This window comes from Pavona decussata, unplaced genomic scaffold, assembly GCF_977016875.1.
Source record: "Pavona decussata unplaced genomic scaffold, jaPavDecu1.1 SCAFFOLD_6, whole genome shotgun sequence".
Taxonomy (NCBI): Eukaryota; Metazoa; Cnidaria; class Anthozoa; order Scleractinia; family Agariciidae; genus Pavona; species Pavona decussata.
The window spans coordinates 981,698-1,006,513 of NW_028145430.1; the positions used below are offsets into that span (position 1 = coordinate 981,698).

A 24,816-nucleotide genomic window follows, 5' to 3' on the forward strand; every position below is an offset into this window, starting at 1 on the left:
ATGAAACTTTAAAGTCCTTATAATTTTATGCAAAACACTGACAAGATTGAACTAAAAAATACTTCCAATTAATAAAAAAAAAATACGTCTCGCACCAGTAATGTTATGGGGACGTTCGTGAAAGGAGCCTATGGTACTTTAATTGTGAGCTCGGAAGCATTTTTTAGTTTCATTCCCCTCATATATGACGTTTAAATGGGGCTTTGTGGTCTTATTATTTACCAGTTCGATTGAGTTATTGTTATTGTTAAACGCTTTTTCTTGTTTGTTGTCGTTCTTGTTTTCTTTAGTTTGTTTGTTTGTTTGTTTGTTTGTTTGTTTAACTTTTTGACAGTTCAAAGAAGAAATAAATTCGCGATCTTACAGAGTAGTATATTTCTAGTTGACAATGATGGTGATTGCATTTTTCTTTTCTTTTTTTTTTTTCATCGTGTTTCATGAGAATGTAGGAAACATAAATTATTCCCTCAAATCCCTCATGTTTTAGCGAACTGCACACTAAAAACAAGCTTTTTTTACTCGTTTCCCATGAGAACTGTCCGCGGCCAACTCTCATGAAGACTTGGTAACTTTAATTCTCATTCTGGTTTTTATCTCGTCTTAGATTGTCTAAACGCTCTTGGCATGGAAACTCGTGCAATCTCAGACGTACAAATTACAGCGTCAACGAGTTTCGGCGCAGCTTGGGCTGCTATTTGGGGAAGACTTCACGTTAAACAAACAGCAGAACACAAAGGCGCTTGGAGGGCTATAACATCAGATGTCAACCAATGGCTCCAGATTGATCTAGGAAGCCATAAAACTAAAGTGACACGGGTAGCAACGCAAGGAAGAAATGGAAACGTCGTTCAGTGGGTAAAAAAGTACTACCTTCAGTACAGCAACAATACAGTGAACTTCACGAATTTCAAAGAACAAGGACAAGAAGACGCGAAGGTGAGACTTAACGTTGCTACTTACAACAGTTTTATTTCCGATTGCTGTCATCATGCTACTATTATTTGAGGGTCTCAATGGGGTTAACTGTCAGCCGTGAAAGAGCCTAAAACTTTAACTGTCAACCGTCAACAAAGCTGGTATTATTTGCCTTAAAACGGTTTCAGGGTCTTTCAAATATCACTATTTCAGCTGCTCATCCTCGCCTTCTGGCCCTCAAAGGATCGTTTTAACTGGCAAACCAGTTTCCACGTTCCCAAATATACTCACTTTATGTTTTTTTCCACTTAATTTTTGTCTAAACTGACATCACAACTGAAAGTACTTCCGGCTTCAACATATCAACGAGTTTCTGACCAAACTACAACCTCCAAAACACAATTGTTAATATTAAAAATAAACACACGCAAAATAATAACTTTTACTCATGGGATACGTTTTCCCTTGATAACCGTCAACCCTAACCCCCAATACTAGGTGTTTTTAATAACAATTTGGAATGGTTTACTGTATATTTGAAACTTTTCTAACATTTTTTCCATATCGCTTAAATTAGGAATTCTCTGGAAATACTGACCAAAACACAGTTGTTTATCACGAGCTAAATCCTCCAATCATCGAACGCTACTTTCGATTCCGACCTATAACTTGGTATAGCGCAATAGCGATGAGAGTGGAGCTCTATGGATGTAAAGGTATTGTACAATGTTTATATTACAGCAAAGAAATAATTTTTCCATCCATAGGCGATGACAATCACGATATCAGTGGAGTATATGAGTACTGGTTTCGATAAAGTTTCTTAACAACTGAGATTTCTGAAAAAGTCCTGAAGTTTCAGGTTATTTAGGTTCAAAAACGCCGTGGGCACAATCCCCCCCCCCCCCTCCCCTCCTCCGGTCTACATAGGGTTAAGCAATATGGTGTTTCTATCACGAGAATATCGGCTGTTATCATTCAACACATAGTAACACTGTCTAATTAATTTTAGGCTTCAATGGCTAGTAATTAGTGTAGTCTTAAGAACATCAAGCGGCAGTTGTAAGACCGATCGTCTTCGAGACAGAAACAATGTATTGATTTTATTTTTCACATTATTGCTCATAAAATTCGTATCTTTGCGCCGCCGTGAAATATCCTCTATACATTTTCGAATAAAGAAGCAAATATCATTTCTTATTTCAACTGCAGATGATATTGATGAATGTACGAACAATGTCCATGACTGTGACCCAAACGCTCATTGCTCGAACACACTGGGTTCATTTACTTGTCACTGTAATAACGGATACTCAGGAGATGGCCGGCAGTGTGTGGGTATGTGCAACGCATATTATTCAACCATACGTTACAGTGGATCATTCCATTAAGCCTAGTTTTCATTAGCGACGCAAGTACAAGCACAAGCATAAGAATACTTATTTCACCGTAAAAACGGCCCCGACGCAAGCATAAGCACAAGCACAATGATCAATTTTTTTTTCAAATTAAATTTCTTTTTGTTGTGCTTGTGTTTGTGCTTACGTCGCGTTCGTTTTCACTTGACATAAAGCTATTATGTTTGTGCTCGTGCTTGCGTCCCTAGCGAAAACCAGGCATTAACCAAGATACCCTGCGCTGACCGACCATAGTCTCTTTCAGCAACACATAATAGTAGGTTACTACAAAATAAGTTTATAAATTTTCCCGTTCTTTCGCATTCTTTCACTAAATTGTACTCTCTAACTTTATCAATTTAATATTTAGTAAGCAGATGAAAATTCAAAGAAGAATGAAAAAGAAAAAAGAAACAATAAATAAGGGGTAAAACAATGGTCAAGTTTCTGAGTGCAAAGTGACAAAGTTACCGTTTGACATCTTGCTTCCTATAGCATACAATAAAATAATCACTATTGCACTTGTATAAAGGGTTGTCTACTGATTATGTTGTTTACAAAACGGAGCTGTGCAATTTCTCAAGGCTTTGAACGTGGTCTCTACTCTTCTCGCTTTGAGCACCGTGCGAGTAGGCCGTTCGTGAAAAAAAAAACCTCCACTTAAGGGCGTAAAAATCTCTTTGATTCTGATTAGTCGACTAGGTCGAACAAAAATCCCCAGCTTTATTTGAACATATAGCTGGAATTTAGAATGCTCTAGGTGATATGCATCTGCCTGTACCTGTCATTTCCAGATAAAGACGAATGCCAAGACGGAACACACAGGTGTAGCTCAAACGCTAATTGTACCAACACTTACGGTTCATATAAATGCACATGTCTTCAAGGGTTTCAAGGAGACGGTCGCTCTTGCTCAGGTAGGCAACAATATCATGGCTTTTATTTATGTCATGTCTCCTTTCAACATAATGTGTTAGTCGTTTTGGGCAGTGGGGGAAGGAAGGGATATCGGAGGCATGTTTCTCAGCCAAATCAAGAACAACTAATTAAATCAATTCAAATTTATAAAATTCAAACGTCACAACTCGACAAACGGACAAACGAGTTAAACTTCAAGTTTATTTGACTTCCTACATGATTTAAAAATTAGTATCCAGTTTAAAATTTGTGAGATTTTGAATGAGAATCGGTTGTTGTTTCTGGCTGACAACCGATCAACCTAAAACATCTTCTTTGCGAGATCGTTTTCGTGTCTTCTGCTACTGCATATAATTTCTGCGCATCTCGGGGTTGATCTAAGAAAATCTGATTTCTTAAGGATGGTGCCGTCTAATTGAAAGCTATTTTTGCGCGGTTTATGACTATTACGTAACTAATCTTAGCACTGGCTTTTGAAATTCATAAAATTGGTGATAACCACGCAGTTTCAGAGATAATAAAGCTTCAATTTTGAAAAAATGTCTTAAATTGTTATGCATTTTGATGCTTCTTAGAATTGCTGCTAAATTTTTGGTGCAAAATGCTTGGTTACCCCCAATTTTCATATTACGTGGTTATCTAAATTTTAATATTGGATTTCAATGTTAGGAGGCACCGTAGCTAGCTTTTGTCTGTTGAAGAAAAAGTCGAGAAGAACATTATGACGATAAACTATCCCGAAAAGTTTATAGAAAGGTTTTAATTTCGTGCATGTACAGTTTACGACTCTGAACACGTTTTATGAATTTATACCTTTTTCCCTGAAACTTGTTTTGATAAAGACAAATCATTAGTATTTAAGTAATTCTTAGGTGGCAACAGAAGAAGTGCTGTTTTGTTCATACTCTGTTGAAAAATAATTTCTTACCATTATTTTGCATCACTCATCAACAACACATTTGTGTGTTTTCAAACAACAGTTCCTCCTCGTTTCGGAAAAGTCCCTGAAATGTCAATGCAAAGTGTCTGTTTTCCTAAACGAAAATTGCCAAGTGCGGTGGATGGCTCCTACAATTTAAAAATTATGTACATAGAAAGACGAAAACACCATAAAGAAAATACCTCCGTTAATCAAGCACTTCTTATATCTAGATGTTAACAAATGTTTGTTAAATTTGGACGACTGCATCGTGGTGCAGGAATTTAATGGGAAAATATGAATGAGCGTGTTGAACAAATTGAAACAATGTTAGCGTACTCTGTCAGCACATCGTTCGAACCATGCGTGCGTTTCTCAAAAGTCCCGAGAACGTTTCGGACCCGAAAACATTTTGAGTTTTTTTCGCGTCCCGATATTTACGGGAATCATTTGGCGTTACCGGCTACGATAATGCGAGCTGGGAAGCTTATTTCTAATTTTTCTAGATGAAAGCTGTGGCTGTAACTGTACTTGTAAAACAATTTTACAAGTAAATATTTTTCTTATAAAAGTATTAGCTATATAGGATTTCAAAGGATATGGAACGTAAATACTATCTAATTCCTTCACAACAAGACCGAGTTTGGCCTCTGTTTTAATTCAAACCTTTTTAAGTCACCGTTGCTGTTTTGTCAATGTTCCACATATCTGTCAAACCGTCAAGACTTGTCAAAGTTTGCAAATACTATTGGCTATTCGTTTGAATGAACTGAAAACATTGCTCATCTACAACACTGAGCTAGCTCTGAGCTCAAGTAGACGGTTGTGTTATTAGTTTGTTTAAGTTTTATAGTCTTGGGAAATCGCATTAACTCAAAAATTCGTAGTGGAGGCTGTTAAGAAACAAGTAGCACTGTGAGAAACTGGCTTATTACATTCGCAGCTTTATAGCATTGCTTTCCAGAATCATTTCATGTTTTTTTTTTTTTTTTTTTTAAAGTTGTTCTTGATTTTCTATTGCGCAGTTGCTGTACAACCTTTTTGGCAAATACTTTGTCTACATTACCTGCATGAGGATGAAATGATAAATTAATGGATCCTAAGTCGCAGATTTAAGTCAGGTTAAATTTTAGTAGCCTGCCAAAAATCAGATTAAAAGCGCAAAGTGAGTCTTAAGCTAGCGATTAACGTGTACAAACGTTTTGTAAAGACTGTTAAATGTGGCAGTGAGGGTTTGAGTGAAGTCTTCAGTTGCAACTTGTAATTAAAACGATCGAGATGTTCTAAGTCAACACAAGACTTAGGTCAAAGTTGTCCGATGTATAAAGACCTAAAAATCCTTAGTGAAATCTTTCTGTTTTATTATTAAATAAGCTTAAGTTCAGCTTTAATAATTCTAAAAGAAGGAAATCGAGTACCATGAATCTATTTATATTTTCTTCGTCATCTCGGCAAGTTAATAGTTCATTGGTGGGTTTTGAAGTTGAACATCTTCCCAACTCATTTACGCTAAAACAAATAGAATTAATTGTACAGTTATATACTTAAAATCTAAACATAAAAACACATACATCAAAACAATATGCGAACCACTTTGGAAACTACGGATGGTTATCAAATGTTTTTTTATGGGTCCATAATCTCTCAAAATAAGAACTGCTTTCACTTCTTCTTGCCTTATCGATCATCATTCTTAAAAAAGTTCAACTGAGAATAACTGATCTGCAAGAGTTACGTTCGTAAATTTACGGGACTCAACAATTTCTTTAACTTCAACTACACGAATTTTATGCGCGCACTAACGCTCCATGCCTATGAGATTTTTAGAGCTTTTCAGACCCGAAAAGTTTTCGGGAGATTTGAAAAACGCACGTATATTACCAACACATACAGCAGCGAATTTTATCATTTTTATGATATAAGACATATTAGAGAACTCTGAAATTATGTTATCAGGTTTTAATATTGTTATTTATTTACGGCAGACATCAACGAATGTAGAAGGACTGTTCACAATTGCGATTCAGTTGCGACGTGTGCAAACACGATTCGGAGTTTTACTTGTACATGCTTTCAAGGCTATGAAGGAAACGGCATTCACTGTAATGGTGACGAGATAAAGACCTCAATTAATCTTTAATTGGGGATTAGCGTTAATCTTCTTTTTAACAATCGGGTTCAGCAAGCTTAATAGAAAAGATAGCATATCACAAGGTTTTAATTTCGTGCACGTGCAGTTTACGAAGCTGAACACGCTTAGGTATCCTCGTGTGCAACTGTAAAACTACTGGATTAAGACCTTCGTCTCCGAGACCTTGTCCCTTTTAGTAAATATAAATTGACAATCTTTAAGTAGTTCTAAGGTAGTAAGAGAAGAAGGGATGTTTTGTTCATACGAACTCTCTGAATAAAACCTTTTTTTATCATTATCATTTTTTTTTATCGTATTTTGAAAATGATCAAACATCAACAACCCATTTGTGTTTTTGCAAGCAGTGTTTCCTCCCCGTTTCGGAAAAGTCCCGGAAATGTCAAGGCAAAGTATCAATTAACCTAAATGACAATTTTCCAATGCGGTGGATACCTCAACAAATTATGTGCTACGAAAGACGAAAACACCATAATTATAGCTGTGTATGTGCTCGTGTCTTCCGCTAATCACGCACTTCTTATATCTAGATGTTAACGAATGTTTGCTAAATCTGGACGACTGCGCACCTCAAGGATCGTTTTGCACGAATTTAGTGGGGAAATACGAATGCGCATGTCTTCATGGATATTCTGGAGATGGAAAGGTCTGCGTTGGTGAGTAAAGTAAAATGTTCAGTATCAGGGAAATTATACTAACAAATTTTGAGACTGACAATGAGTTCTCAAGTAGAGTTATTAAAAAGAACTAATTAAGCAATAACTTTTTGTGATGGTACGTTATTTCCCCAACATCGAAGTCCCAGGGCTGTTAAAAGTTAACAGTGCACAACAATCACAGCATGATCAAGTTCGCGAAGCTAAAAGGTTTTCCAGTGTAGACCCGAACCCCGTTTGGAAACACAACTTTTTCTTTTATGGATTGGCCTTCCATCCACGTGTATCCTTTGAAAACGGTCACCGAAAACGCAACTTTTCAAAGGCGTTCTTCTGAGTGTAAATTTCGACGTTTTCCGTGTTCTCGGGTAGACACCTCAATATGGAACTTTACGAAAACCACGCCGTCACGAGGCTGAATTTAACGGCGATCGTTTTGGCGAAGTTCTGCTTTTGATGACCGTTTTCGTCAAAAACGGATACGTGTGGACAGGCAAATAAGATCCGAAAACACCATGGTGGCCAGAGACGGCTACGTGCAGGCGGGGCCCAATTTGAAGCAGTGAGATAAGTTTGAAATGAAGATGACTGAATTTATTCATGTTGGAACAGCGAACCAGTTTGTGACGAGTCAGATTGAGAGAATAAGAGAGAATTGGGCTAATGTCGGTCTTTCCCTATCAGCACATGGTTCGAACCTGGTGTTAGAGATAAATGTGCACGTTACCAAAATATGCAGTAGCGGTTTGTTTATCATTTTTATGGTATTAGACATACTAGAGAACTCTGAAATTATGTTATCAGGTTTTAACAATGTTATTCATTTGCGACAGACATCGACGAATGTACAACGAATGCTCACAATTGCGATTCAGTTGCGACATGTGCAAACGCGATTGGGAGTTTTAATTGCACATGCTTTCAAGGTTATGAAGGAAACGGCACTCACTGTAACGGTAAGAAATACATTCCTACTTTTGCTTCATTAGTGAAAGTGTTTTATTGTGCGATAATTAAATCAAGCATTGGCGATGGCGTCATTATAATGAAGCTGAAAAAGGCTTGTTGAGCACTTGATTTCCTAATCAATCTAATAAGCAATTAAATGCAAGAAGAATTTTTTTTATAGTACTGATTCGATTAAATGCTAAATACTTTAGAAAGAGACTTACTTTACTCCCTCTTCTTTGCCGGCAAGCATACTATGAGGTTTCAATTGAAAATGTTCCCTGGCTCCCCCTATTAGGGATTTAGAAGATCAGTGGCTGGCTGACTCAATTTACTTAGACTTGATGGATAAGGGATATGTATCTTTTATTTCAGTTAAGTGAGAATTAATGGTATATATCGTCTAAAGTATGGTCCGTGCTTTAAAAATCTCGTGACGGATACTGGATATAGTTGTGTCGAGAGATTTAACAGTTGTTCTTATTGACCAAATCGATTTCCAAGGCTCAATAGTAGGAGCAGTGTGAAAAGTAGCCCAGAATCAGAAGCATTTACAGTGGCATTAAAGTGTGTTTCTCTCAAACTTGTCGCAATCTCATACACTCACATACAGAAAGGCAAGCAAGAAAAAAAATGAAAATAACAAAAACAATTTAGACAGAAACTTAAGCCTCTACAGTTATAATAGCATTTTTTTGTGAAAATAAAGTCGCTGTTTTTTGGTGACGAGATGATACAACTGGCTCCTTGTGTTTTGTGGTTTTGGGTCATCTTATAAGTGCGAGGTAAAGTTTTCTTCTTTCTTTTAACATTGCTTAACGGTTCCTTTTGGATTTCCTTGGACGACAAATAGTTTTTTCCTGCTTTCCTTTAGCAACGTTGGAGTCGAATAAGCCTGGCAATAACCTACAGCTGTCTGATCAGCAATGGAATTAAAAGACAAAGGAGCCACATTTTCGTTGTTGGCGCATGATTAATAAGGTTTCATGTATTGTAAACTTTATGTAAATGCTGTAAAAGCAAAAAATGTCGCGAGCTTCTCACTGTCTAATAAATTGACGTTGTTTTGTGAAATACCTTGCCCGCTTAACACAGGTCTGACTGCATTCCATACGGCTAGTGAACCTGCTACTTTGATAACAGTAGTTTGAAGTTAGAAGGGAAACTTTCAGAAATTTAATGAGCCCTGCTTTTGTAACGAAGTCAAAATAATCAAAGAAAGGAAATATATTTCTTACAAGAACAGCAACAACAACAAAAAACACGTTAGACAATATCACTAGTGATTTGCCAAAATCTCGAGTAGTGCCCGCACACTAATTGATAAAACTAACAACGCAGTATGTGTTTCAACAGATATCGATGAATGTACAAGAGGAACTCACAACTGCCATGGAGTGGCTCACTGTTACAATACTGGAGGCTCTTTCACATGCAGTTGTCGGACAGGTTACACTGGAGACGGGCTGACTTGTGAACCATTAGGTTAGTGCATGAAAAAGCTAAGGTTCACGGTTGTTTCAACTGTCCATTTCAATGACTTATAAATTAAAAAATAATCAAATTTAATGTCAATAACACGGGGAGTGCTTGCGCAGTCTCCCGATCCAGAGGCCCATGATAAAGTGCTTGACAACAATCCAGATCGAATTGGAATTTGGAAATGTTGTTTTTTGAGGTCTTTTATAACAATCTTTTTTTTTATAAGAACGTTGAGGCTGAGATGTAGCAAAATTTTAACAACGTAGTGAGAAGACACCCTAGACTGAGAATCACTTAAGAACGTGTTCATGAACACGCGCACGGATTACATTCAGCAACCATTTTCCACCATTTCCTCGGACTGTGAACTTGCTCATTAGACCTATTTTTGGTGGTGTTCTTGCTGCCGTTGCAGTTGTCGCTGCTTAAGTTCCTTGAAGACTCTTATGCCCCCCTCCCACATATAAATTAATAGACTTTATTTAATCTTATATCTTCCAGAAAGAAAAAAGTTACACTAAAATTTCATTAAAATTACTATTTATAAATTAACAGCCTGTAAAATGTTAAAGTCAAGCTGCCATATTTGAGGCTTAAAGTCAGTGAGAGAGAGTACTGTTCTAATGTTGTCTGAGTGGGAGTTCCCAACGGAGCAATATAATATTTAAAGGAGTGTATGCCATAACTGGCCGTAAGCGGCCTAGGAAGGCTTAAAATGTTGATTTATCTTGAAGAATAATGAACAGAATGCATGCCGAGTAAATGTGTTTCAAGTAGACCGACAAGAGAATTTGTTTTGGGTAAATAAAATGCTATCAGCAAACGAATATTAGCGCACGACTATAAGACATTGTTAATTAGTTTTTCTTTTCTAGAGGGTGTCTTGTAGTAAAATCGAAGGAGTGCCACTTAACAACATTTCTACCTGCATTACAATCAATAAGGAAGGTGTTATACATAACACACCTTAAAGGTTGCAGTTTTGTTAATAAGTTTGCAAAGGCATGCGCAGGTATATGAGAGTTTCCCTACAACCGGTGCTTTAAGAGGTCGCCAACTATTTAGTTCTCCACGTTTATGTTTGTACGGAATTGACCTTCCTCGTTGTCGTTTTTGAAGTTTGCAACTGTTTTGATACCAAGTAGCTAAAGTTACACACTGTTGATATGTTTTGTAAACTGATCAACAGGAGACTTCTCTGTGTCCATAAGAAACATTTCCAAGGACAAATATCATGCAACTGGCATTAAGCGAGCTGTGAAAAGTGTCCAGGAAGCCCTAATTGAAGGTCTACCAGAAGGTGTTACTGTGTTGAATAGTGTATTAGAATGGCGTCTGGTGAGTGAAGCAGAACTGGCAGCTTCAGAGTCAGCAGAGGGAACCTTAGTAAGTCAGGGAACCGCTGAATGGATCATAAATAGACGATCAATAGCGGTTGGTATCTATCAAGTCAAATTCACGGCTTCAATAACCATCGGTGATCCATCCTCCCCACGAACTCTAAAAGCGTTTGATTACGGCTTTGTTGAAAGTATTGCGGGTCCAGTACGAGCCATTATTGATGGTGGCAGTAGTGTTCGTTGGGGATCAGCGGAGACTGTAACTGTTGATGGTTCGTTGAGTTATGACGGAGACATTGGTCCTGGAACACATACTGGGCTCAACTTCACTTGGTCTTGTGCTGATCCTGCAATAAACACATCCATAAGTTCTGACTGCTTCGGTGCTTTCGCCAGCGGAAATGTCAACGCAACTGCTATAAACATCAACACTACTCATCTTACAGTTGGAAAGACGTATACCTTGAGGTTGACTATCACCAAAGAAAAGAGAAGCACCTTTGCTGAGATGTCAATTGAGATTGCAGCTGGAGAGATTCCTCAAGTTACATTGAGGTATGTAATGCGATTAGCAAACTCCACTGGGAAACGGAATTCATATTGTTAAATCCGTATGGAAAGGGGTTAGTTATAATAAGATGATGGAAAGAATTTTTTCAAGTGTTTTTAAGTGGTAAGAGTATTTAAATTCATACAATTAAAATATGAAATGAATTGTACTTGTAGGAATCAGATAAAACTCTTCATTTGACACTTCTGAATCATTAAATTTAGTCATTGTAGAAATAAAGTCATTTTTGTAGGTTTCAAATAATTTTTTTAGATGGAACAATTTTTATTGTTTTGATTGAATAAACGCAAACAGCTTATGAGCTCTGCTCGAGAAATATGCCATACATCCGCCACAAATATTGCCAATGTGCACGTCACTTAAGCTGTTAGCTACCCATTTCAACTTTTCTTCTGAATATAGCTACAACACAGCTACACAACTCAGCAAACTACTAAAAAACAGTTTGCTTCGCTATAGAATTAATCCATTTAACCAACAACAGCGTGCCCTCGTGTAATAAATATTACATAAAATAGATGTGAAAATAGTCCAAACAGTAAACTTAAATTTATACTGATAGACTCGTCCGTTTATGGACATCTTACGTCAAAAGACCTGTAACTTTAATATTCGTCTAGAAACTTGTTGAGAGGTGGAAGCAAAACCGTCGATTACAATAAGTAGGATAAGCAACTGTTTTTTATGTGGTAGGCATTGATACTCGCGCTATATACGCTTACACGTCTCGTCTCAACATTCCATGGAAACTGCTCTGTATACATATAGTATACATGCAACTTATATTTGAAATATGCGTTTCTTTATTAGTTGCTTCTTATTTTTTTTCCTTTCTTCTTTTATTTTGAACTTCAGGTGCTTCGTTGACTGTGCAGCAGTAGTGTCTGCGTCCAACAAGCTCCGAGTGACATCAGAATGCCTCAATTCAGCCTGTAATGGCTCAGTTTTTGAGTGGCGCCTAAAGAAACTAAATGAAGAAACAAATAGGTGGGAAAATATTACCATCTTGCCTAACATGACTTCAACTGCAGTTAATGCCAGTAACATGATCATCAAGAAAAATGTCTTGCCGTCCGGCTTCAAATTCAGTTTGATGCTTGTCGTAAAATCTCCATCGGGATCAGAAGGCTTTGGTGTTTTGGAGTTTGAAACCGCTGGAGCGCCACGCGGTGGTTACTGCAGTTCCTCAGCTAGCGAAGGCGTTGCACTTGAGACGGAGTTCACATTTGAGTGCTTTGAATGGCAAGATAAAAACATGCCTATAACTTTTGAATTTCGTCTTGGAAATGATCCAATATCTTATGGCAACTCTCCCAAGTCTGCATCGACAGTGTTACCAGCCGGACAGCTAGGAGACGATTATCAGTTACAAATTAACATCATCATCAAGAATTCAATCGGTGTAGCAGTTGTAAAGACTCTAACTGTCAAGGTATCAATGTATTTGTGCCATTGATTTATTTGACCTCTACTCAGGGAACTCCAGCAAACTCAGGTTCTATTATAGGATAAAACTAAATGGGTTTATCTTTGCTTTGTAAATTTACATTAGGTTTAGCAGATATTTGAGTCACACGGTTCATCACAAGGTTCATGCTTGTGATTTCAAATCCGTTTGAGATATAATTTCTCTAAGCGCGTCGGTTCAAACTGGATTCCTGAGCGTGGTTGAATAAGGCAATGGTATTAACAGATCGCGCCCTATTACCACCTAGCTGTTTAATCTTCTGTTTTCTCGCCTCAAGTGGCCTTGGCGTAAAGAAAGAGCTTGCCAAACAGAACAAAAGAGCCGTCTTAATCCGATCCAATCAAGGGGAGTCACACCTATAATGAAAGTCGCATTTAGAACTAAGACCAGGAGATTTTATTGGCAAAACGACCCTCCAAACAACCAAATTGACCTTAATTAAGCTTATAATTCCACCTTTGATTATTGGAGAAATACTAACTGTTTGTATTCAATGATAAGATAATTTAGCCCTCAAGTGAAATTGGACCCAAAATAGTTTCATCTCGTGTCTTTTCTCCTCTCTTCTAAGGAAAATTTATACGTAATAATTATACTGGCACTTCTTAACGTCAATCTAGGTAAGAGGCAGCCCTGATATGCTTGCTACGATGACATTTGAGGTCGCACGGCGAAACTGTCTTTGCTCTGATGCAAATTCTTTGATATAAAGATAAAAACGCTTGGTTCCTTGTAGTCTTTATTCATGCACGGAAGATCAAGAAGAATCGGACGCGTTGATACCTAGTTTAAAATGCCATCGGATGCTGGTGGAATGTTACTTGTTTATTAAACCTGTCAAATTTAAATCTCACCCTTTGCAGGTGAAGGTATCCTCCAGGTTTGACCTATGTCTCACATCAGCAGACGAAGTTGGAAATCAGTTAAAAAGCCTTGTGGTGGGCGAAGGCAGTAAGATGGTCGGATTTCTAAACAAAGGTGAAGTCAGCCAGGCTGCGCAACTTGCTATGTCTGTTCTGAAGGCTGCCAATGCCAAGTCTGAATGCGGCAATGAATTGAATATACTTGTCAAAATAGTGGTACGTATTCTTATTTCTTTTTTCGAGAAATGCAATTAATAGCTGTATTGTAGTTGTGCAATCCGATCAATAGTCCACTGAAACACCAAGGTTGCCGAAATGCACTGTAACATGTCGTGACGACTAGCTCTTTTAATATATTGCATTTTCGTCTTGAATAGATCTCAACCACAATCACTGAAAAATTTACTGCCATAAAACCTGAAAGCATGCAGATGTCTCGCACGATTATTGCGGTGATCAACGAAGCGATCGGAGGAGGAGGGGGAGCTGGAGCTGGAGCTGGAGCAAATGTTGCGGTAAACTGATCATGACATATGTATTATCCACTAGCTTTTACAATCAAATAGTCATTTTGTTGTTGTTGTTGTTGTTGTTGTTTTTCATTTTTGTTTTTCCTTTTTTTTTTTTTTTTTTTTTGTATAATTGTTTATTTACGTCTTTCGTTTACTCAAATCACGAAAGGTCAATATGTTCCCATATTCCACTGGGGAATTTCTCAGCTATCAAAACCCTTAATAAACTGTAAACCTTTTGACCAAGCTGCAAGAAAAATTCCTAATACTCTTTGTTATCAGTATTGGTCCATCACCTTTACAGCCACATTTCACCTGTGGCTGAAGGATGGTACAAAATGACGAGGTCGAAAAGCCCTGCGGCTCACTTGTTACATGTTGCACATATTGCAAATTCATCACAGGCTTGCTACTTCCTTTTCTAAGTACGTTCGTCAAGACGGCATCTCTAATAAGGTCCACAATGAAAACAAAAATACCAACAAATTTTAATAGAGAAAAAAGGCGAAAACATATACATTTAAAACTTTTTTATTGCTTTCCAGGATTTAGCATTAAAAATGTCGGAAACTGCAACAAATGAACTTGTGAATGCTCTAAACGATCCAGAAGAGCCTTTAACGCCTGAGGTAGAGGAAGCAGCTGTGGGTGTCGCAGGATGCCTTAAGAATGTTTTGAAGTCTTCATCTGGTACGAGCCAAGCAGTTGGATCAACTCCGGGCGATTCCTCGTCGTCAAAGGTACAAAAAATATTATTTTCAACAGCTCTTGCGATAGCCTTCTTGGCACGTTATGCCTACATGCAAAGTTGATCTCAGATGTTTCGTATCAATAAGCGTCATATGACAAAATCCGCTTTAAGTTAACTGCACAGGTTTTTCAGCTTTGTCTCAGCAAACCCATGTAAAGAATCCTGTTCATCAAGAAATTTCTTACTTTCAATCTTTCTTAATGTTTCAGAAAATTTCCGATGACGAATCGGAAAACGAGATCCAACGTTAGAATGTACTTTTCAATTGATTGTTTTAGAAACTTGCATTGTTCTAACGGAAATACCTCTTGATTAAGAGCTATTTGACTGTTGTTTTAAAACCTGAAATATGTATAGTTTAGAAGTTCTGGTAAATGGGATCTTTCTTCGTAATGAGATTGAAGGGGAAGAGAAAAGAGGAGCGTGTCGCCAGGGTCCCGATATTATAACTAAAGTGAACCCGCTAAGGGATCTTTATCATCTTGATTTGATTTTACAATCATTCAAAGGTTAAAATACATCTCTGACAAATCTTTTAGCCGCGAGCGATAGCCATTATCGATTACCGGCATGACTATGCGTCATTTAGAGGCTTGTTCTTGACATGATTTAGCCGGAATGGACGAGAAGTCTACAGAGTTGGGTATACGACTGGACTAGGATGTTTATAGTTCCCAGGAGGGCTTGGAGAATCTGCAGCGTATCACCAAACCCACTACTACAACAATATGCAGATCAAGACTATGCGAAGATATTAAGTAGGCATTTTCTACATCTTCAAGTTGAAATTAAAGACTTTCAACCCTAATTATACTGCTCCTTTAATTCTTTCAGGCGAACGTGGAGAAAGCTTCCGAAAGGTTGAACAGCATGAGTGATGCATTTTTAGGTCGATTAGTTCCGGCCGAACAAATGGTAATTAAAACGGATGATCTGGCAGTTGTTCTCAAAAAGGTCACTTCTGATAATCTCAAGGGACTAAGCATGGAAGAAGGTCCTTCAAAATTTAAACTACCAAGCAACCTTGGGAATATGTGTGGTGCTAACGTGAATGCAAAGGTAAGATATTTTTTTATGTAATCACGTTACCAGTCTATTATATTTTTAAGTTTTTACGATTAAAAATTCGTCTTAGAGATCTTCCGGGAAATTAACAATTATATTCAAATTTCCATAACTAGAAAAGGGTCGGGTCAGCCAGACCATTGAGGTAAAATAATCATGTAGAAGATGTCTCATTGTACGGCAGAAAAGGAAAAACACTTTGACTGAATAATGAACTGTCGACTTAAACTCCCATAGTGTTAATATTTGTGTCTCCTGTAACTTTTGCAGATGTTGGCTGTTGATTTTAATCCTTATACATGGGATGATAGCAGCAAAGCGATCCAATCAAGTGTCACAGGTCTTGAATTGAAAAACGGCAATGCGAAAGTGAATGTGTCAAATCTTGATGATGACATTGTGATGGTCATTCCAATTTCCAACCCACCTAAGAACAATACTAACACCAGTGAGGTACCAGAACATCTATTTCTGAAGCCCCAAAAAATGGCTGTTCATTCTTATTACGCGGAACTAGCAGATGTTCCTGTGTCCATTGAGATGGGTGTGCAAGTACTCGAAGTTGCTGTTCAATTGTTTGTTAAATTTGGATCAAGACCGGTTATTGATGACTTTGATCACAACTTCACCATTTCCTTTAAATCCACCTGCGTGGTTAGCGCAGAGGGAAATGAGACAACTTGTCTATTCGAGAAGACATCTGTAGCTGTAGTGCCATCTACGCCAGGTCGACTTTTTGTTGGAGTATTACGGAGTCAAAATTCCACGGAACATGCCAAGGATTCCACGGAACATTCAAGAGGAAGAAGATCGTGTTTCGGTCATGGCCGCCAAAAACGGGCATGTGTTGGTTTCAAAGATCCACCGCCGAAAGGAGTCTCTAAAACAATTGTTCCACAGTATGATCCATCAACAGATGTGAACTATACCATGTCTATAACCCAATCAAGTTGTTTGTATTGGTCTGAAGATAAGGACAAGTGGACATCGGATGGTTGTAAGGTAATCCACTTATCACTATACATGTTCCAGCTATCAGCCACGTTGAAGAGGTTTTACGTCTTCATAATAACTACCAGGTGTTTACTTGTCCAGACCACACGTTGCAGCTATCCCTGTTTTATACCCATAAACAATCTAGTATGAGGTGTCATTGTTTCAGGAAATTGACATTTTCATAGCGTCAATATGTTTACTTCCTTTCAGTACATTCCGTATTATGCAATCGTTCCAGGGTCTCTCTATAATTATTACGATTTTCGCGATCAGTACCCGGTGGTTATGGCTGTCATCTTCTGAGGTGTTTGAATAATTCTGAAATCCAGCATGGTGGGTTTGGGAGGGGGTACAATGTTTCGGCAACTGTTTCTGGACATTCTATACAGTTACTATATCCGCATGTTCGATTCATTTTGAGGTTTCTTGATTTTATGAATTCAGTAATATTACATTTCATGCGTAAGACAGAGAGGATTGTTTCTCAAAATGACAGGCAGAGACTTTGAAAAAAGTGGAAACCTTTGTCTTAATTAACAACAACGATGCGATGCCACATTTCGTCTCAAATTAGATCTGATTTCAGCTGTGTTCTTAAGTGAGAAAGGATTGAAGCAAGATAGTATATCTTTTAAATTTGTCGATTGGTTATTTGGAAGGTGGTTAAAAGAATCACGAAGTCTTACACCATATTGCTTACGTAAAATTACCTTCTACGAATTAAAAATGCAGACATATGACAATATAATGGAAGCTGTTGGTAGAAATTCACCTCATAATGAAGGAAAGTGAATAATTGTTTAAGGATAATAATTAGCGAGAAAACAACATTTTAGGAAAGCAATTTCACTCCGGCTGTTGGAAAACAACCCCAGAAACCCAGAAAAGCATTTCTAAAAGGCTTCTTTATTCTAGGTTGATCCGAAATCAAACTCCACCCACCTCATCTGTCGCTGCAATCATTTGACGTCCTTTGGAGGAAGCTTCATTCAGGCACCAAACCCAATCGACTTCGACAAGGTTTTTGCTGAGTTTGGAAACCTTGCTGAAAGTGGCAATATTTCAGTTTTGGTGACTATCTGCTGTGCTTTCCTCCTGTACTTCGTTGTGATAGTCTTCGCGAGGAGAGCGGATAAAAGAGATGAGAACAAGGTTAGCTGGAACAAGAGAAAACATCCTCGCCCCACAATTTCTGTAACTAAACTGTTTTGCACATCCAAGGCGTAAACGCAAATATAATATATTCCTAATCAAAATAGCATGTGTATAGTGATCCATTTGTAAAAATAAATTTGAGCTACGGGCAGGGGGAAAATTCTGGTACCTTCTAGATTTTTCTGTTTTAAGAAAAGGTTTAGTATAAGACAAGGCTGACATATATACTCTCTGTTTGTCGTAGATGTCTCCTCCAAAACTAGTTACCATTGTTGAAGAAGGAACATATTATTATGATATGGTCATTGGCACTGGTGTATGGAAAAACTCTGCAACGACTGCCAACGTGTTAATAACCATTAAAGGAGAAATGAATGAACTTATCCAAGTACCACTGCGAACTAAAGCGGATTCAAGTGAAATGTTTGCCAGGGGAAGCATTAATGGGTTTGTTGTGATTACCAGTGAATCCCTAGGTAGTCTAAAAGAAATAACTTTAGAGCATGACAACGCAGGGGAGAATCCGTCCTGGTTTGTGGAAGCTGTAACAATCAGAGACAGGCAGACAGAAGAGCAATGGACATTCGCAATTAATCGGTGGATTGCTGTGGAAAGAGAAGACGGCCTAATAGAAGTAACGGTAAACAACAAAAGCGCTATCACCTTTGCAAATCAAGTCCGCTCACGTTTTGGAAGGAAAATTGCCGATAGTCACTTATGGATGTCTGTATTTGGTAAAGCATGTTGTAGCACATTCACACGTGTGCAAAGAGCTTCTTGTTGCCTGTCAGTCCTGTTCAGCGCCATGATCGCAAATGCTATGTTTTATAACATTGGTGGCGAGTCGGAAGGAGCGATACAAGTTGGACCATTCAAGTTTTCTCTAAAACAGATCATCGTTGGAGTACAAAGTGGGCTGATAGTTGCACCTGTTAACATTCTTATCGTCTTTCTCTTCAAATCGAGCAAACCGAGTAGCCAGAAGGGTGACAAATACAAGAAAATTGACCACGCCCAGCAGCTAGTGGATCAAGTGAGGGAGGTTGGCTGCATGCTGCCTCATTTTTGTGTATACTTTGCCTGGTTTCTTTGCTTCGTCACAACGCTAACTGCTGCAGCCTTCACTTTATTTTACAGCTTAATGTGGGGCAAAGAAGTTGCTGAGCAGTGGTTGTCCTCCATTTTGATCTCAAATAGTCAGGATATCTTCGTTGTACAACCAACAAAGGTTATGCTGGCTGTTGTTGTGATTTCATTGCTCCTGACTAGAAAAAATGATAACAGTGATCTGGAGGAAGACAGTGAGGGTGACGTATGCATTGAAGACATTGATTTTCTGATTGATAATCCAAAAGAGCGGTTTAAGCGATCCAGATTGGAGGCGATACGCGAACGAACAAAAAAAGAAGCCAAGTTGGCAAACATGACGAAAGAAATTGTTCTTCATCTGACATTTGTGTTTTTCTTGGCGATAGTTTGCTACGGGAACAAGAGTAGTTTCCGCTTTATGATGACTGAGACACTGTTGAATCCATTTTCAAAATTTGAGCGGGTAAGAGTGTATGTTAAAGGGTATGCAATACTTACTTTGCTATCAGTCTACCTATGCTGTTAAAACAAAATTAGCAAAATGACTTCTGACTATTTAAATTACATTTCCTCAAAAAAATATTGCACCTTCTGTGTATAATGTTAGACCTTCCAGGAAGATAGTACACTACTGAGAACCAATAAGTTTTATTACAGAAAAAATGATGGGTTATTGGAGCAGAATTAGTTGCTAGTTGATTTAAGATAGAAGCGTTCTCTTGAAAAATAAATTGAAATATCTTAATCTCTGTATCAATTTTCAGCTATACTTTGTTTTGTAATTAGTGATCCTTAGATAATTTCTATATCCTTAGCGCACGACTTTTGTGAAAACCACAACTGTACGTAGTATCGTATCTAAAGTTTTCTATCTACCATCTGTTTGTCTTTCTACCTGTATGCCTGTCTCTCTGTCTGTCGGTCGGTTTATTTATCTATCCCGAGGTAGGTAAGCCTGTGCGCTTCAGAGCGGACTTTTGGTTGGAAGATTGGAGGACGGTTGTTCGACGCAAATTTGGCCTCTGTGTTGTACTGTCGTTTCCTTAAACGAGAAAATTACTGTACATCCTCTCTCATTGAGCGCTTATGAAAAAAAAGGGCATTGCGCACAGATTTAAAAATAACTTACCAGGTTCAATAAGTTATGGGGACTTTCCCTGCAGAGATGCCATAGTTGATAAGCGCACGTAGCGTTCCTTTGCCGCTAAAGCTTTCATTGAATTCCTGCAGTCAGGAGTACGTCATATGGTCCAGTCTGTCCATTTATTATCTATTGCATTCTAGAAATTGCTCAAAACCATAATAGCTGTTAGGTATAATGGCACTAATGGCTGAGACTGGGTTAAAAGATGAATAGTTCCAGCGTTGAGTTTTGTTTACCATCCTGGTATAAACGTTAGTACAGTATGACTGCTACTTTTTGTTGAGCACGCCCTCTGGCCTTTACAATTAGTCAGAAAATGGTGCAAATTCATGCTAGTTATTCAATCAATGTCACATCCATTTTTCAGGTAACTGACACACATCGACTGTGGGGGTGGATGAGGCAGGGGTTCCTTCCAAACATTTACAGCCAACCGTGGTACAATGGGCTTAAAGATGAAAAGGACGTCTATATCGAGAATAAGATGTCTATTTTGATCGGCATGCCGTGGATGAGACAACTCAGAATAAGAAGGAGTAAGCATTCTTTGCCATGGTTTTTGGTTTTCTGGGGCCAATCCCCCATCATTTTGGAAAGAGGCAATCTGCTCGCAAATGATTGAAATCCGAGTTCAAAACATTTGCGTTCAATATTAAATTCTAGCAAATTGTGAGGTAGAAATGTAGGAGAATTTTCTTAAATTCGTAGAAATTTAGCTGGTCAGAAAATCTTGTAACAGCGTTTTCAAAATTTCCAAGAAATTTGTTCGTAAAGCCTACGAAAAAATACTTACGGACTTACTGAAGACTTGAATACTCACTCTTCAGTCACCCTATATCTCTCAAACCTTTTACGTGGTTTCTTAATGAGAAGGTCACTTAAGAATTTTTTTTTAATCCATCAAAAAAAAAATTTAACACCGAGATGATACGGTGAATCCGAAACATGCTTTCAGAATTCAAAAATGCCGTATCTTTTTAATGCCTTATTTCTATTCTGTTATTAAGACATTTCAATCCATACATTAATAATGGTCTTATTTGTTTCAAGGCCCCTGCAAATCTCTCGGTGGCTTTATTCTAAACTGCTACTACGATTATTCCGGTGAAATGGAAGATACTACACCGCTGAGTCTTCCAGGCTGGAAACAACTTCCATCCAATACTTCATGGCCGAAGGCTCTTAAATTGTGCCCAAAGCCTTGGCGGTATCAAACTGGCGAAGAAATTGACAATGACCCGATTAAAGGCACACACAATTCATATGACGGCGGAGGCTATGTTGCCGTCATGGGGTATGACGACGGAACAGCTCAGGGTGTCCTAGGCGAGACGTTCGGCTATGGATGGGTTGATCGTCGGACACGAGCCGTGATATTAGAGTTCGCCGCATTCAACGTCAATCTTAATCTTCTCAGCATTGCCACTTACTTCTACGAAGTGCTGCCTACGGGTGCTGCTTACACAACTAGAAGAGTTGACACACTCGAGTTGTACAGCACAGAGTCAGGAGCTCTAATGTTTTACCTCATTTGTCAGTTCCTTTTCATGGCGATGGTGCTTTATAACTTGATCGTGATGCTGGTCCACCTTTACAGACAGCGCCTCGGATTTTTCAAGTCAGTCTGGAATGTGGTTGATTTCTTAATGATCGTCTTCTCGGTATTGTCAGTAGCCTTCTACATGATCAGATCAAAGAGTGTTTTGAAGAGCGTCAAAGCAATCCAAGCCAATCCATATGACATTGTGCATTTTCACACAGCTATAGACTGGTTTAACTGGGAAAATGCTGTAATTGCGTGTGCCGTTTTTATGGTAACCCTAAAGCTTTTGAACCTCATCCGTTTTAACCCTTATGTCATATACTTGTTTTCATCATTCCGTCAGTCGGTTGGCTACCAGCTTTCGTACGTGGGTATATTCCTGATCGTATTCAATGCCTTTGTCGTTTCGGGAATGCAGTTTTTCGGTGGTACGGTTGAAGAGTACTCGAGCTACATGCAGGCAGTGATGTCTCAGTTTGAATTCCTTCTGGGCAAGGCTGTCCCTCTTGATGGCCTCCGAAGAGAGAACCCGTTCCTCGGACCTTCGTTTGCCTTTACATACAATATAGCAATGGCCATAATCCTAATGAATATGCTAGTTTCTGTTCTAAACGAATCTTACACCGATGCTAAGACTCAAGCAGAGGAGAGTGCAGAGGACCTTGAAATGGCGCGCTTTATCAGTGAACGATTTGCGGAGTTAGTCCAAGGAAACAAAAAGCGGCCTGAATTCAAGTTGTACTGCGATGAAGCAACATTTGCCAACATGTGCCAGTCTGAAGCAGAGCCGTTTTGTTTAAATTCCGAAAGCATTTTACAATGTACAGAAGAAAGACTGGAAAAGATTGAGAAACGTCTCTCTGCTCTTACTCGTCGAACAGACAGGATGGATATCGATTATGCACAGGAAGAAGATGAATTCGTTGCCCTCCTTCATTCAATGGCTAGTCCTCTCAACACTAGTACTGATTTGAATTATTTGTAGTTGTCTTATTAGTTGGTTTTTAAGGTACCGGGTTGATAAAACTGTGTTAAAGTTATTTTGTTCCAAAATTTTAGAATTCATCATGTCCATCGATTTTGCGAACCGTTTCAAGACAGACCGAGGTACCATTAAAATAGCGAATTTGTGCAAACTCCCGGCACCTTTATAACAACATCCGTGGCATTTACGGGTATCCGTTGATGAGAATAGGAGTTGATTCATGACAGGATGCTCAGTATCTTAGAAGAACTGAATAAGTTGTACGAAGACAAATATAATCTAACATTAGGCTAGCGAGTGTTTAAAATCCACGCCCGTTCTCTATTTATGAGCCAAAGGAGCATTGAAATATGGTTTTAAAAGGTGGAAAATCAGCACTTTTTATCGCTTTTCGTCCCGGTCTTTCGAACAGTTTAATTCGTGTACATTTATAGCGAATACTAGGAATTGGGAGATTTTATACTGAATGAGTACAGCCCTGCCGTCGCTTCTTTCAAAAACTATTACCTCAGGGGTCATTTCTTTATTATGAGTTCTTTGGCTTTCACTTTCTCTTTATTTTGAATTTCACCTCTTGTTCAGTTAGTTTGCGGCAATTCTTCTTATCCCGCAAGAAACATGACGCTGCGTTAAGAGGAAATTAAAAATGCCAATTCTGGCAACTGAATAGATCTGTGAGGGAGGATCGAAACCATGGTCTTGCCTTTTCATATACTGGCATATTCAAAACACAGTCAGTAGTCTGGCACACACAAAAAGTATGAAAACATTGAGCTCCCGCAACACAAACAGAGTGGAACGAGCGACAAAACAAGGCCAGGCTTTAGCCTTCTGATGCGTTGCATAGCTCTACAAGAAGCTAAACGTCAAAGAAAGGATCAAAGTGACAGAGAACCATTACATCTTACAACACGAACTAATGGTCGGCTGCAGCATTACAAAAATTGTATCGTAAAGTTTATTCCACTACCCAAACAATTATTAAGATCTTGTCGCTACATAGACATTAACAAGAAAGGATGTAAGAAGAACCACGCATTTAAATTAGCCAAAAAAAACCCTGCAACAGGTTTTTTTTAAAATGGCCTAAGCGGCATACAAAGCATTGTCGCAAACCAGACAGAACAAGAGCTCGAGGTCAAAACAAAAAAGGGACACTATGCCAAAGCCATCAAACTCATAATAAAGGAATGACCTTTGAGCTCATAATTTGAAATGAATTTCTATGTTAAACACAGGATTCTATCCATTCAGTATCAAATTCTCCAACTCCTAGTAAGCCCGCTATAAATGTTTTCAAGAATTACAGTCGAACCAGGTCAAGCGTACCCCACTAGACTCTATTAATGGATCGATTATTTGAAAATTGAACCCATTAGTCGTTTCAAAGAATGCATTCATTCATTCATTGTTAAAATTCGATTCTTATTGGCTTTTAATTTGAACACTGATCCACGCTAACAGTAAAAAGAATAACCTGTAAAATTTAAACTACAGTACATTTGAAACAGCTCGTTCGTTCAAACTGTTCCCGCATGTTGTTGACACGTTCATATAATTCATTATGCAAATTTGGTCATGGCAAAAGCCCAAAGTCAAGTGCTTGCAAATGAGTCGGGCGGAAAAAATTCCAATTTATCTTTCATGTATAGCATTACCCACCTTGTGGCATGAGAAAGTATGGTATATATTTCACCAGACTGTTCATTATACCGCGAAGAATAGCGCAACACATATGCCGAAGATCATTGCCGTTGCCGAAGGTCAACTGAAATGAACATCACTGTGAGTTCGCATACTTTTCGCTAAATTAATTTGCATATACCTCAAAAAGGGCACTGCTTATTCTGATAAAACGCTTCCAATCCTTTTCATTTTTTTAATAACTAAGGGAATAAACGCCAGTGTATAAACGTAAAATGTCCATTTAGTGATCATTATATTAGTGAG

General features: G+C 38.3%; 1 protein-coding gene across 1 annotated transcript in view; it reads left to right on the plus strand.

Moving 5' to 3' along the window:
* Positions 1-24,166, plus strand: part of LOC146489058 (polycystin family receptor for egg jelly-like) — a 45,282-nt gene extending 21,116 nt beyond the window's left edge. Inside the window, exons 14-31 of the mRNA XM_085110277.1 lie at positions 605-936; positions 1,493-1,631; positions 2,128-2,253; positions 3,107-3,229; positions 6,829-6,954; positions 7,788-7,910; positions 9,259-9,387; positions 10,574-11,279; positions 12,151-12,727; positions 13,627-13,842; positions 14,004-14,141; positions 14,684-14,878; positions 15,724-15,948; positions 16,225-16,956; positions 17,866-18,102; positions 18,350-19,657; positions 20,706-20,874; positions 21,389-24,166. Of these exons, the coding sequence (XP_084966403.1) occupies positions 605-936; positions 1,493-1,631; positions 2,128-2,253; positions 3,107-3,229; positions 6,829-6,954; positions 7,788-7,910; positions 9,259-9,387; positions 10,574-11,279; positions 12,151-12,727; positions 13,627-13,842; positions 14,004-14,141; positions 14,684-14,878; positions 15,724-15,948; positions 16,225-16,956; positions 17,866-18,102; positions 18,350-19,657; positions 20,706-20,874; positions 21,389-22,866 (7,079 nt within the window). The 3' untranslated portion in view covers positions 22,867-24,166. The remainder of the gene's footprint in view (positions 1-604; positions 937-1,492; positions 1,632-2,127; positions 2,254-3,106; positions 3,230-6,828; positions 6,955-7,787; positions 7,911-9,258; positions 9,388-10,573; positions 11,280-12,150; positions 12,728-13,626; positions 13,843-14,003; positions 14,142-14,683; positions 14,879-15,723; positions 15,949-16,224; positions 16,957-17,865; positions 18,103-18,349; positions 19,658-20,705; positions 20,875-21,388) is intronic.
* The last annotated feature ends 650 nt before the right edge of the window (positions 24,167-24,816 follow it).